We start from the raw sequence: 14,385 nt of genomic DNA, 5'->3' as shown, positions 1-14,385 counted from the left end.
CATACTAGCATGAAGCATGGTAATAGGTGGGTCAACATCATGCAAGCAATCAATGTCTAGAATGTCCACTAGTGGGACAAGAGCATCACCGTCACCTATGTTACCGATGTCATTCCACTCATGTTGTGTGGGTGAGTTGGCAAAGACCAAATGGTGGTCATCATCTTCATCTTGATGGAACCATGTGGGGGGTGCATCATATTCCACCATGGCCATCGTCTTGTCCATAGGAAGGACGAAGTCGTCGCGTGTCGGCGCATCATCATATACGGGACCTAGCACCAAATGAGAAGACACAATAGAGGTAGAGGTTAAGTTGTTAGAAATCGAAATGGCCTCACGTGCCCTATCAACTTCCTCACTCTCTCTATGTGGTGGTGGCTCACTCACTCCCTCAAGGTAGGTGCACGCAATGTCACATATGGTGGAGTCACTCATCTCACTCAAGTAGTGGGGGTTGTGGCTCTCCTCACATGGGAATTGTGGCAACTCATCATATATGGGGCTAGTGGTGTAGTCACTCTCATTCTCCATATGGTGGCAAAAGTCACTCAAGTCATCATACGTCGCCATGGTTGAAGGGAAAATCTCATGCTCAACCATCTCGTCGTCGTTGCCATGGATGAAGGCCGAAGATGCTACAACATCCAAAGACGAAGATGCCTTGAGAACACTTGGCGAAGATGCCAAAGTGGTGGTAGTAGTCGTAGCTCCGTCTTGGTGGTGCTTGTCTCGCGGTCTTCTCTTGTGCTCATGAAGTTTGGCCGTAGCTTGATGTAGAGCTTTTTGGGACTTGTAGGTGTACGCATCGCGAGCATCTTCATCTTGATGGTGTTGTAGTGCTTGAGCTCGATGACGTTCCGAGGATTGGACACTTGAGCGTCGCCGCCTTGAAGATGACGAAGGGGAAGAAGACTTGTAGTTGGCCATCATGTCTCGTACTTGATCCCTTTGTTCGGCCAACTTGGTGTCGAGGTAGTCCCTTATCCTTGCTTCATTTTGGCGAATGTCGATGGCGAGTCGCTCAATGCCTTGCATTGCTCGTTGTAGTCCGAAGATGGACGTTTTGGTGATGTAGGTGTTCGTGTTGTCGTTGTCGTGGAAGACCGGAGATGAAATGCCTTGCCTATCCATCACAGACTCGAGTAGAGGTGAGTAGGAAATGAGATAAACAATACCAAGTTACCTTTTCCCAAAGTTGAGGATGTATCCCGTTTCACTCAATGTCAGGTGAAAGAATAGTGGAATTGGTACCGGACTTGTTCACTCACACCTATCAAGTAAAGCTTATGGTGGAGCTCGGTGAGGATAGTGGCACAAAAATTTGATGCAAAATGTTAGCAAGATTCAATAATGTTGGAAAAGATTCACAAATTCGCAAGTGAAACAAGTAGACCAATAGCAATATGTGGCACACGAAAACACACACACGAATAGATAAATGGGGTCGTGCAACCAAGGAATGAGCAAAAAATGTGGAATCCACAGAAAACGCTCGTGTTGCACAACTCAAGAGAGACGCTAGCATGATTGCTCAATAGGCGGATACAACACTTGTGGACAACCTATAAGATGCAAAATGTATGAGCCTTCGATCCCAAGTATGCTATGTGTATGATGTTCCCGAAGTTCTTCTCAAGATGATCCAAGATGATAGGATATGACAATCTTATGTGCAATGGTATGATGCTATGGCTCTTGCTTACAAGCTCTTTGCTCTCTTTTTGCTTAAAAGCTTTTTTTTGATATGGCCACTTATGCGAAATGCACAAACCAAGATAGCAATTGTGTATATGCGGGAACGATCTTGTGACACAAGGGATGATATGATGATACCAAGATGATACCAATATGATATGGTATGTATGCAATGGAAGGTATGGATCCCTAATGTGCACAAGTAACATTGCCGGCAATACTCAAATGGCTAGTCTCGATAGGCAAGTGACGCAAAATGGGCTAAGGGGTTAACAATGTAATGGCAAGAATGTACAATGATAGGATACCACAATACCAAGATGATATAGAGGGTACCGTTCTTGCTTACGGTTAGGGTGTCAAATTGGTGAAGTGGTCGATGTCGATGACGACCTCGTGGCGATGATGAGTGGCGGTGTTCTTGATGTAGATACCAAGATGATGTAGACCCGTCCCTAAGTAGCCGAAACACCTTAGGAAACGGTAAAAAAGCCGCAAACTCAAAATCTCCAAAGGCAAATGTCAAATGGTGGTAGCGGAATGTGTTGGTGGTTCCGACGTTAGCAATGCGGAAGTGGTGGTGGTGATGATGACGAAGCAACCGTCCCTAAGTAGTTGAAACACCTTAGGAGACTCAAGTCACCACTCAAGCAACCACAAATGCTATATGGATCGAAAATGGGTTAAGTTGCGGAAAGCGAAGGTGGTTTTGCGGATGATATGGTGGATGGCTTATGCAAAGATGACAAAATGCCAATTTTTTTTATGGAGTCAAATGATGTTGGAACCTATCTAGATGGACGGGGGATGTCAATAGCTACTCAACGAGCTAAAGAACGTCAAAATCGGACTCCGGAGGTGAAAGTTATGGCCGAAACGGTGAGTGGAAGTGGGCTGATTCGGGGGGTGCGGGTGCCCGGGGTTTGGGGGTGCGGGCACCCGGGGTGGTCAGGGGCAAACAGCCCGGGGGTGCGGGTGCCCGGGGCTTGGGGTGCAGGCACCCGGGGGGGTCAGCGGGGATGCGCGGGAGGGGGGGGTCCGGGTGCCCGGGGGTGACGAATTTGGGCGGAAATTCGTGGGAAGATGCAAGAAATTGGTGGATTTCGTGGAGGGAAAGGTGGAGATGGATGGGGGGAAGGCTAGATCCGCTTGAAAGCAAGCAAATCCATGGATCAAATCCAACAAAATCTCATCAAACCAACAAATCACAAAAAAAAATTGGGGCTATTTTTGGTGGGGAATTTTCGAAATTGGGGAAGAACATACAAAATTAGGCTAGAAAACAAAGAGGGGGCTCCAATTTCGTGAGAAACCATGGCTCATGATACCATGATGTTGTAGGGTGGAACCCTAAGTGAAGATTTTTCACGAATTGGAGGGGGAATCCCAAGAACAAGATGAACACAAGAGAGAAAACAAGAGGAACACTCAAGAACAAGTCCAACCACACATCCACTAGACCAACAATCACACAAGATCCACAAGGTACATGAACAATCAAAGGGAAGCAAGATACATGGTAGAGTTCATCCCAAATCCTATGAAGGATATGAGGGCTTGATGATCTAGGTAGATCCTTCCCTCAAGGGGGGCTTGAATCCCTAGGGATCTTCTCCAATGGAGGTCTTGTACTCCAATGGAGTCTTCTCTCTCAAGAGGAATCCCACAAGGGGAGGTACATGAGCTAAGCTCTATGATTTGTGTCTATTCTTAGCTATCCTCTAAATGAGCTAGGTGGGGGTACTTATAGTCTATGGACGGAATAAGAGGGGGAGATACAAGGGCAAAAGCCCAAAAAGGCAAACAGGCCCTCGGAGTGGTCCGGGCACCCGGGGGTGTGAGGCCCGGGCACCCGGGGTGGACAGGGACGCGTCGGGCTGCGCCTGTAGGAGGGCCAGACACCCAGGGGTCCAAGGCCCGGGCACCAGGGGCGGGAGATGGTGGCTGGGCGTGGCAGGCCGGGCACCCGGGGGTTGAGGGCCCAGGCACCCGGGGTGAGCAGGGCGTGGCCCAGGGAGGGGCCGGGCACCCGGGGCCATTTGGCCGAGCACCCGGGCTGCCACAACCAGCGCCAGGCAAAGGGGGCCGGGCACCCGGGGCCTCCAGGCCGGGCACCTGGGGTGGCTAGGGGCGTTCCCCAGCCGGCGGCCGGGCACCCGGGGCCATGGATGGTCGGGCACCCGGAGTGTCCAGGGCCTCCCCGTCCTCCTTCTTCCTTCTTCTCCTTCCCGAGAGACTTCGAGCGTTCCGAGTCATTCTTCCTCCTCTCTCTCCGTAGATGTTCGGGTCTCCCTCCTAGCATCTTCATGGTCGTGTCCTTGGTACCTAAGAAGGCACAATGAATCCATTTGAGGTAGAACCCGACACTCATGTGAAACCGAATGAAGTTCGAAGAGGAAAGAATTAACCTCGGTTTCGACGATGCGTGCATGTGCTCTTGTCATTGGTCCTCGAGGTGCTTGACGAGTTGTAGTAGAGTCCATGGGGATGAAGTACGGATGCTCCGCATCACATCTCCACACGCCCTCTACGGGCGAAAAAAACACCAGCAGAACAGGGATAAGGCGAGTAGAACATTATTTCTACCCTGGATTAGGAACACCGCCGCAAACCAAACACGAAGACTCCCTAAAGAAAACTGGAAAAAAATCACACATACTCTACGACATGTTTGGGTTTTATATTGAGGTCGCCGCCATCCAGAACCGTGCATCGATGCCTCTTCATCCGATGATCCACCCGAGCTGGACCATAGATGAAGATTTGCGTTGGACTTGGATCCCAGCCACTGTCGACTTCGCCAACACCGCCGTGGCACATAATGGACCTCCCCGCCACAGTAGGCGTTGTGCAGCCTTTGCCTGACGACGTGCCCTGACGGCGGTGAGAGGGGTAGATGGCGGGTGACGACTAGGGTTTGATGGTCGAATGGCTCTCCGCCTTGAGCTTATTATGCAATTTCCTAGACTATGTCTTGTTGGCGGCTTTCTTTTTGCAAAAGCCTTGCGTATCATTCATAGGAGGGGTGAAGCTACAGGGTTAAGCTGTTACAAAGTTGGCGGCTTTTCGGTGGTGTATTTTGGTTTGTTTGTACTTGGTTTCTATCACTTTGTGTTCCGGTGGCTGGGTTTTAGAGCATCTATAGCCGGACTTGATAAATTCGACCCTTCAAACGCCCGCGGACACACCTGGACGCGTCCGCGGATAGTGACCGGTCACCCCTTTAAAAACGCATTCCACATCCGGATACCTCAAATTAGAAATCTCAAATCCATATTATTACATGCAATGTGAAACCTAATCTACGCGGAGCTCGTCCGGTTCCGCTCCCCGCTTGCCTGGCTCCGCCCTGGCCATGTCCGGCGGCCGGCTGCGCTCCTCAGAGTATTGGGCCGGTCGCCGGCAAGGTAGGATAGGGCGTGGGACACGAGCTGGCTCACGGGACTCAGGGCCCCGCCGTCTCCTATGCCCTACTCTTCCTCGTCGAAGACCGAAAACTGAACGTTGCCGGTGGACGTCAGATCGATGATGGATCCGTCCGGGGACGAGCCGCCAGCGTCCACCATGATGGGGTTGCGGCGCCCGGACTGATGCGCCATACGGGATGCCGGAGAATGCGACTCCGCCTCGCCGTTGTCCGCCGCCACCAGGGCTGCCGCCGCCTCCCACGCCCGTTGCCTTGCATGGCGGGCACGCCGTGCCATGGCCTCGTCAGACGAGGCCCATGGTGTGTCCCAATGCTCGGCGTGCCACCGGAGAGGTTGCGCGTCCGCGAGCGTGTTCGGACGCTAGATGGACCGCACGGCCTCCGGCGAGGCAGCTATGGCCGGCCTAGCGCCGGATCCATGCCCCATTTGGGCGGACACAATGGATTCCCAACGGATGGAGTCCGAGCGCAGCCGTCCACGGGCCTCCTCCCGGGTGTGGCGGAGCGCAAGCGGGACGGCCATCTCCTCCTCGAAGCCGCGCGGGATGAGTTCGGGGTCGACGGATCTGGAGGTGAAGGATTCGGATCCGCTTCCCGCCATGGAGAAGGACGGAAGGAGTCAGAAACGAGTTTGGGTGTCGGAGGGGGAGTGGAAGGAAGGGGAGTGAAGTGGCTAGGGTTTGGTTCGGCGAGCGGATGGGAAGGAATTTATGTGGGGTTAGGTGGGCCAGCGTGGGCCGGGTCCGACGTCGCGGACGTGCCCGGACGCCCCTATATCCGTCCCATATTTGGGCTGGATATGGGGGTGCCGGTCAGCCCCGACGTTTGAGGGTCGTTTGGGTCAAAAAATCGTGACCGGATAGTGACCGGACGGTCCGACCGAACGTATGAGGCGGGTTTGAGGGATCCGATTGTAGATGCTCTTATGCCCTCGTATCTGGTTTTTAATTTTTCTAAAACTATAAAATAGGCCACGATGAAGGTGCGGAGCATCCGTGAGTTGCTCGCGAAAAGAAGACAGTCAACAGTCAAAGCTACAGAGCAAAATCAGCAGAGAATCAGCGAAGCGCGTCCGAGAAAATCAAGCTAAGACCACCAACTCGCAATTAATCAAGTATAGCCATGCATGCATGCTTGTCGTGCTCGCACCTTCTTAGTTGGTGCGCTCCCTGTTAAAAATGATAGTGCCACTGTTCGTTCGCGCAGACCAAATGTAGTATCTTTTAGCGGGGGACACATGACGAAATTTCGTATTGGACATTTCGTGGTTCATGTTCATTTTATGTAGAAAGAGAAATGTGAGAAACCGCTCTTGTCCGGGGTGCAAACCTTGTTGAGAAAATAACCGTTGACGTTCAGTAGTAAAAATTTAAATTAACAACACGCAGACGTTGACACGTAAGTAGGAGGAAGATGCGCTGACACTGACAGAAAGACACGGTGAGAATCGCGGCGGAGTACTTTGATAACCTCAGCTAACCATGTGGTTAGGGTGCTGCAACGGTAACATGCACCCGTTGGAGGCAATCTCAAGAGAGCCGAGCTTAACCAATGGCAGATCGAGCATGGAATGCTCCGATAGAGCTCTTCAGATATATGTAATGTGAAAACACGATGGAGCCTGCAGTTGCCCGGCCTACTCAAGATCGGAGTACGTAGAGCTGTAAGGTGAATGTTCCAAACGCGGAAGGACAATATGCATGCCTGTAAAGTGTAATAAAGACTAAAGAGAGCAAAGGGAACACCCAGCTGCCTCAAAGGAACTTGTCTAACTAACGTATGAACGCGAGCTGGGCGACCGTTGAAAACCTGATCTGATCAGATTAGATTCAGGTGACCAACTGACCATTTGCATGCAGTCTACAGCATCTCGAAGAATGTACATGTAGTACGGCTGTGAACATTATACATGGACTAGCCGACGGTGCGACGCTCGCTCATTTACAGTGACGCGGTATGTACTTTTCACCTACCCGTTCTATTTTATTTGAGAGTTATTTCCACCTCGTTTCGGTTTTGAAGAAGACAGGAATGAGTTAGTGCCAACTTGCTACCGATGATGGATTAGTAGCACCAAACGTATTGTTAGTCGCCCGTTGGAACAGAGAGACCGGCATGCCAATGGCATGGATGGTTTCAGTGCCCCCGATCCCTATAAATACACCGGACAACAGAGCAAACCATAGCGGGCCCATTCCAACACATAGCAACTTACATTACCTAGCCAAAGCCACACCATCCTCTCTTCAGCTAGGTGGCAGCGCAATGGAGTCGTCGTTGCTAGGCGCGAAACAGCTTCTCCTCTGCTGCCTCTTCCTCCTGTGGGTGCTGGCCGCCGTCGCCGAGGCCAAGACGGTGCACGAACAATGGGAGATCAGCTACCAGTTCACGCACTCGGACTGCGTGCGCAAGCTGGCCGTCACCATCAACGGCGGCACCCCTGGCCCCACCATCCGCGCCGTCCAGGGCGACACCGTGGTGGTCACCGTCAAGAACCTTCTGATGACGGAGAATGTCGCCATACACTGGCACGGGATCCGGCAGCTGGGCACGCCGTGGGCGGACGGCACGGAGGGCGTCACGCAGTGCCCCATCCTCCCGGGCGACACCTTCGAGTACAGGTTCGTGGTGGACCGGCCGGGCACCTACATGTACCACGCGCACTACGGCATGCAGCGCTCCGCCGGGCTCAACGGCATGATCGTCGTCGCGGCCGCGCCGGGCGGCGCCGACGCCGAGCCGTTCGCGTACGACGGCGGCGAGCACGACGTGTTGCTCAACGACTGGTGGCACAAGAGCACCTACGAGCAGGCCGCGGGGCTCGCCGCCGTCCCCATCGTGTGGGTCGGCGAGCCCCAGTCGCTGCTCATCAACGGCCGCGGCAGGTACAACTGCTCGGCCATGGCGCCGGACGCCGCCGCCTGCAACGCGACGCACCCGGAGTGCGCGGCGCAGGTGTTCGCCGTGGTGCCCGGCAGGACGTACCGCTTCCGGATCGCCAGCGTCACCTCACTCTCCGCCCTCAACTTCGAGATCGAGGTAATTGTTATTCAACGGTGTTAAAAGTTTCTTTCCTCAGCACCTACTGTAGCTGTACGTACGTAAGTTGGTCTTGAGTCTGACTGCTTCGACATGGAGACGGAGTACGTGCGAGTGAAAATAACAATGCGAACATACTAGCCGGCAAAAGGGACTAGCGACATGTGGGTGCATGTGCACGCATGCAGGCGGCCGGCATCGATCTCGACAAGAGAGATCGCGCCAGACCACGGTCAGATATTCACATTGCACCGAGGAGGATCTGATTTTGATGCCCTCCGCCACGTTCTTGTCACCGCCAGCCTGCCACTGCTACCATTACTAGTAATAGTATACTCCGGGTAGTATATTTGCTTAGCCGGCAATCAAGGCCGGCTGGCCGGCTGCAACATGAAGCCGTGTTTCGGCCGAGCCTCCCTCCAAGCAAGTTATCGCCGGCCGGCCGTTGCTCTGGATTGTAGTAGCAACAAATATAAAATCTTCAAGAGATCATCATGGGAGCATGCATCTCTGTGTACTTATCTGCCTGCACTTGGACCTCCATTTAGGACGCATAAGCCTCTCCATGGATGGATTAATTTAGTACTCCCTCCGTCCCAAAATTCTTGTCTTAGATTTAGCTAAATACAGATGTATCAAGTCACATTTTAATATTAGATACATCCATACCTAGACATATTTAAGACAAGAATTTTAGGACGGAGGGAGTACTAATTCCAAAATGCAGGTGGAAACCCGAAGATCCGGAAACTAGCTAGCAAGCATATGCTTTAGCTGATCCACCTTTCTCTGCCTGGCTCTACTGTCTGCCAGAGATCAAATGGGCAGGTAGAAGCTGAGTCATTTCGCAGAAACCACCTGAATAGCCAGCCAGTAGCATTTGTAAGCATCCCAAGTGCGCAACCACGTCGAAATCCAGGATTTGGGACACGTACGTACGTCGTCGCTCAAAACAAAACAACAACCAAGACATTGCACCTAATGGTCCAAGGATCCTTGTCAGATATTGACTTGTATCCACTTCGAGGCTAGACGTTTCAGACGTTCTCATCTACTCCCTCCGTCCGAAAAAGCTTGTCTCTCAAATGGATGTATCTAACACCAAGTTAGTGCTAGATACATCCATCTGAGGAACAAACTTGGGACAAGCTTTTTGGGACGGAGGGAGTACCTACATAGAGCTAACTATCGGCCAACGTGAACACTGCACATGTGGTACCCAATACCCATCAACATGCAACATAATGAGTGCGCGCATGTCTGGATATATATATGAACTTGGACTAGACGTAACCGCGTAGTACTGTGTCTATCTACCGCTAACCTCCAAGTAGGATGAACTGGATCCACTGGTCACCGACATGCATGTAACGTCTAGTTGTAGTTGGCCACTGCTCCCTCCGCTTTCATAATATATACAAGAATGTTTTTGACACTTTTATATTATGGGACAGAGGAAGTATTCTCTCCGTTTCTTTTTAATTCGCATGTAAGGTTTGGTCAAAGTCAAGCATTATAGAGTTTGACTAACTTTATATTAAAAAATATAAACATTCACAATATGAAATCAATATATTCAGATGCACCATAAAACATATTTTCATACTATATAGTTTTAGTACTGTAGATGTTCATAATTTTTATGTAAATTTGGTCAAACTTTGTGTAGTTTGACTTTGACCAAATCTTATATGCGGAGTAAAAAGAAAAGGAGGGAGTATATATACAATTTGAGTAGTATAGCTAGCATGCAACTTGTATGGTACTCCCTCCGTCCGAAAATACTTGTCGGAGGAATGGATGTATCTAGACGCAATTTAGTTGTAGATACATCCATTTGCATCCATTTCTCCGACAAGTGAGTACTCCCTTCGTTTGAAAATACTTGTCATTGAAATGGATGTATCTAGATGTATTTTAGTTTATACATCCATTTTCATCCATTTTGATGACAAGTAATTCCGGACGGAGGGAGTACGTGTGATGAGTCTTGCTGTACGTGTTACACGTAGCAGTACGCTATGTGCCCGCACCAAGCAACACATGCAGACTCCTGGCTAGTCAATGACCTACCTTGTTACGCATATCACGCAGGATTAGTTTAACAACATAATCCACTCGTTAGCGTAAGGAAGATGCGGATAGGATTAAGATGATTTCCCTGTAACGTACACATGCCTACGCACGCTTCTTAGCCCATGTGGTGTTTATTTATTCTAATTACACATACACGTCAGAGCTGGGGTTCAAATGATCGATCGATTGATCCCGATCACTTATAAATTGTTGATTGGAGGGGTTGGTTGGAGTATACATATCATTCAAGTTTTTAATTATATATGGTAGGTTTCACAGATAATTATACTATAATGTTAGCTGGTTGATTTGGATGAAAGCTACCTAGCGGCCGCGTACGTCTATATCGCACAGCACAATGTTCCAGTCTAGCGTTGGAACAGTGCTCAACAAACCAACATTTATCTTCTGCCCTGCCATGCCGCTCTCCAATCTTTGAAATGGAAATAACAAGTTGATGACGATGTGAAAGCGCAAGGGCGAAGGCAACATGTATACTTAACCTAATAGAGGTAACTCACCGTCATGACATTTCGAGGACTTTATCCAAGAAAAAATGACATTTCGAGGAACAAGGTGACAGGGAAATCATGAACAGGCACCTAGCAACCATAGGAAACGCCAAGGAAAGATCCAAAACTGACCCCATATGCGATTGCACTGGAGAATGGAGATTCGCTAATCCTTTTTTGTCACACGTTACCCGTTGCCTAAACAACATTTTTCGCCTATTTGTGCGCTTATATTTTTTATTTTTATTTTTTTGAAACTAGGCAAAAGATTTGCCACTTTCATTGTTGCAACATCTTTTATTTTTTATTTTTCGTTCTGCAAGGCACCAACACTTTGAAACATCTTTGATTCTTGCAACAAGAACCCCAACCGGCACCGCGGTGTTACGGAAGACGCGTGCATTCCTCTCATTTCAAATTTTCCACGAGATCAACATAATAAGAGACATCATCGCCCGTCGAGATTGCGACACGTTGGAGTCAATGAGGTTCCACCAGGCTTTCACCGAATGGACTGTCACCCAAGCTGTAGGGTTCACATGAACCAAGCCAAGCCAAAATTTGATCATTTCCCAAACTCAAACCATGTAGCGGCATTGGAAAAGGAGGTGAGCCGCGGTTTCCTGAACTTGCTTGCAGAGGGGGCAGCTATCACAGTTAGGCCATCCACAGCGTTGGAGCCCGTCGGCCGTCCATATCCTATTATTGATCACAAGTCAGGCAGAGAATTTGCATTTGGGGGGAGCCCAGATCTTCCGCACCAACTGTTGCATGTTGGAGTCAACTAAGCCTAGGAACTGGACCTTGTAGGCCGAAGACGCGGAGTAAGAGCCATCATTAGAAAGCTTCCAAGAGATAGAATCAACCACGTCCGGGTTGAGGTGCACCACAGATAATTTTTCCCAAAGGCTCCATGTAAATTAAGGCTCTCATAGTTCTCAAAAATAAATTAAGGCTGTCAAATAGGAGAAATGGATATGGGTTAAACGTAAGCGCATGCATGCAGGGGCACGAGATGACGGTGGTGGAGACGGACGGGCACTACGTGAAGCCGTTCGTGGTGAAGAACCTCAACATCTACTCGGGCGAGACCTACTCCGTGCTCATCAAGGCCGACCAGGCCCCCAACCGCAACTACTGGCTCGCCTCCAACGTGGTGAGCCGCAAGCCCGGCACGCCCACCGGCACCGCCGTGCTCAGCTACTACGGCGGCCGCATCAGCCCGCGCGCGCCGCCGCCCACGGCGCCCCCCGCCGGCCCTGCCTGGAACGACAGCGCGTACCGCATCGGCCAGAGCCTGGCCACGGTGGCGCACCCGGAGCACGCGCACCCGCCGCCGCCGCGCGCCGACCGGACCATCCTCCTCCTCAACTCGCAGAACAAGATCGACGGCCGGATCAAGTGGGCCATCAACAACGTCTCCTTCACGCTGCCGCACACGCCTTACCTGGTGGCCCTGAAGCACGGCCTGCTGGGCGACTTCGACCAGCGCCCGCCGCCGGAGACGTACAACCACACCGGGTACGACGTGTACGGCGTGCAGGCCAACCCCAACGCCACCACCAGCGACGGGCTGTACCGGCTGGCGTTCGGGTCCGTGGTGGACGTGGTGCTGCAGAACGCCAACATGCTGGCGCCCAACAACAGCGAGACCCACCCGTGGCACCTCCACGGCCACGACTTCTGGACGCTCGGGTACGGCGTGGGGCGGTTCGACCCGGCGGTGCACCCGGCCACCTACAACCTCAGGGACCCCGTGATGAAGAACACGGTGGCGGTGCACCCCTTCGGCTGGACGGCGCTGCGGTTCCGGGCCGACAACCCCGGCGTGTGGGCCTTCCACTGCCACATCGAGGCGCACTTCTTCATGGGCATGGGCGTCGCCTTCGAGGAGGGCATCGAGCGCGTCGGCGACCTCCCGGAGGAGATCAGGCGCTGCGTCAGCACCAAGGGCGGCGGCCACTAATTAACTGACCACGATCAAACGTGTGTGATAATAATCGTGTGCAAGTTCAGTAACATTAGTCCCCTGCATTCATTCATTTGTTCCATCATATTAGTACCACTAAATTCCTATTTGCAATGCATTCTTTTCTTCTTCTTCTTCCTTTTTTGTGTATGGGTGTGATGCATTCACTAGTATTGAACGCCCATGCTGCACCAAAGCACTCATGTATAGATTTTACGGTGAGCAAAAAGCTAAGAGTTGGTCTCTCCAGTCGGATTCCTCGAAACGTTGATATTTTAGTGCGTTGCATATTTTGAGACGAGCAGGTTGATTAGATTGCTGGAAGAAATGGCAGCAACATTACTCTGTTTTTGGAACAGATTCATGTCCTGCGTTATCGTTGCTCGACAGGCTTAGCATCGAGCGAGCAGGTTTGAAGCTGGGTGCACAGCGGCTTCCATCTCGATCTAATTACTACTCAGCTGTTTTTAGTTGTAAAAACCGCGTCAGTCAGCCGGCCGGCCGCGCCGGCCTTGTGTTCTTACAACTAAAAATCATGCTCGCTGTCAGACAGCGTACTACAGTTTGGAATCACAATGGCATGTGAGCAACACGGCACAGGCTCTGACAGATTGAGATCATCTATGGATCGATCGGGGCGCAGAACCGCAGACCAAGGAAAATATAAGTGAAATGTGAGGTGCTTGATCGTACGACAGAGACACGTAACCCAAGATGGAGTTATTTTCAGTTAAAACCATGAGCGTCCTTTTGCTCGACCGACAAGGTTGATCATCAGAAAGATCTGAAGCTGGAAGCAGATGTGGGAGGGAGGGCGCACACGGTTTGGACCCCTTTCGTTTTGCAGCTAACCATCCTGTCAGACTGACGTGCTTGGAATTATTTGCATGTGAGCAACACGAGCTGGGGCGAGGCGACAGATTTGTCCTCTGGAGATCGGGTTGCAGATCAAGGGAAACACGAGTTGATTGTGTGCTGCCACGAAGTCAGAGTGAGGTGGTGCAAGTAGTAGTACGATAGACATCGGGTGAAGATACTCACAACTCAGTTTTCAGTTGTTCGAAATGAAACCATGCGCATCGTCGCGCTTGCAGATGCTGCTTGGGCACGGACATATTTCTTGAAGAACGTTGTTTGAACGTTGTATGATTCGCGCAAAAAATAAAGTGTGGCTGCTGGAATTCGAGCCCAGGTCTCTACGGCCACAACGTGGAATTCTCACCACTAAACTACAGCCACTTTGATAATGGTTTCTCCGCCGTACTTTATTAGGACGTTCTTTCTCAAACGTGACCAGTAGGTGCTCCTCACATCACATCTTAATCTACTCCTATTTCCCAGTCAATACTCGGTGTCCGATGTGTTCGCCGAGGTGATTGTGGCGTGGAATTATACAAAGTCGGACATGGAAGAACGCATGGTATTTGAAACTTGAAAGTATCAAATTCACCGAGGATGTTAAAAATATGTTGTTTATGTTTTGTACAAGAGCAAAATAATTTTGGGAAGCCCTTGACATGGAAAATTTGATCCAAAAAGCCTTTAGTCTGGACAGATCTGGCTCTTTGGTTCCCGAGCATCTCATGTGCTTGACAATGACAACGTGGTGACCGGTTTCTTGATCAGTTGGGGCTGCAAGAAAATCTTACCGTGGCATGTTGGTA

General features: G+C 50.8%; 1 protein-coding gene across 1 annotated transcript; it reads left to right on the top strand.

Annotated features, from left to right (window-relative positions):
* Window positions 1-7,312: 7,312 nt before the first annotated feature.
* LOC119309094 (L-ascorbate oxidase-like) lies at window positions 7,313-12,846 on the top strand. Its single transcript, XM_037585177.1, has 2 exons — window positions 7,313-8,164; window positions 11,759-12,846. Exons 1-2 carry the CDS (start codon window positions 7,391-7,393, stop codon window positions 12,716-12,718), a joined length of 1,734 nt encoding a protein of 577 aa, XP_037441074.1. The 5' UTR covers window positions 7,313-7,390; the 3' UTR covers window positions 12,719-12,846.
* Window positions 12,847-14,385: the final 1,539 nt, after the last annotated feature.

This window comes from Triticum dicoccoides, chromosome 5B (genome assembly GCF_002162155.2).
Source record: "Triticum dicoccoides isolate Atlit2015 ecotype Zavitan chromosome 5B, WEW_v2.0, whole genome shotgun sequence".
In the NCBI taxonomy this organism is placed as follows: Eukaryota; Viridiplantae; Streptophyta; class Magnoliopsida; order Poales; family Poaceae; genus Triticum; species Triticum dicoccoides.
The sequence above is the reverse complement of the archived record's forward strand: the minus strand, read 5'-3'. Positions and strand labels throughout refer to the sequence as shown.

Coding starts and splice junctions, on each gene's coding strand:
- LOC119309094 (XM_037585177.1), top strand. CDS start 7,391: ATGGAGTCGTCGTTGCTAGGCGCGAAACAGCTTCTCCTCTGCTGCCTC. Junction 8,165..11,758: donor CCCTCAACTTCGAGATCGAG/GTAATTGTTATT, acceptor GCATGCATGCAG/GGGCACGAGATGACGGTGGT.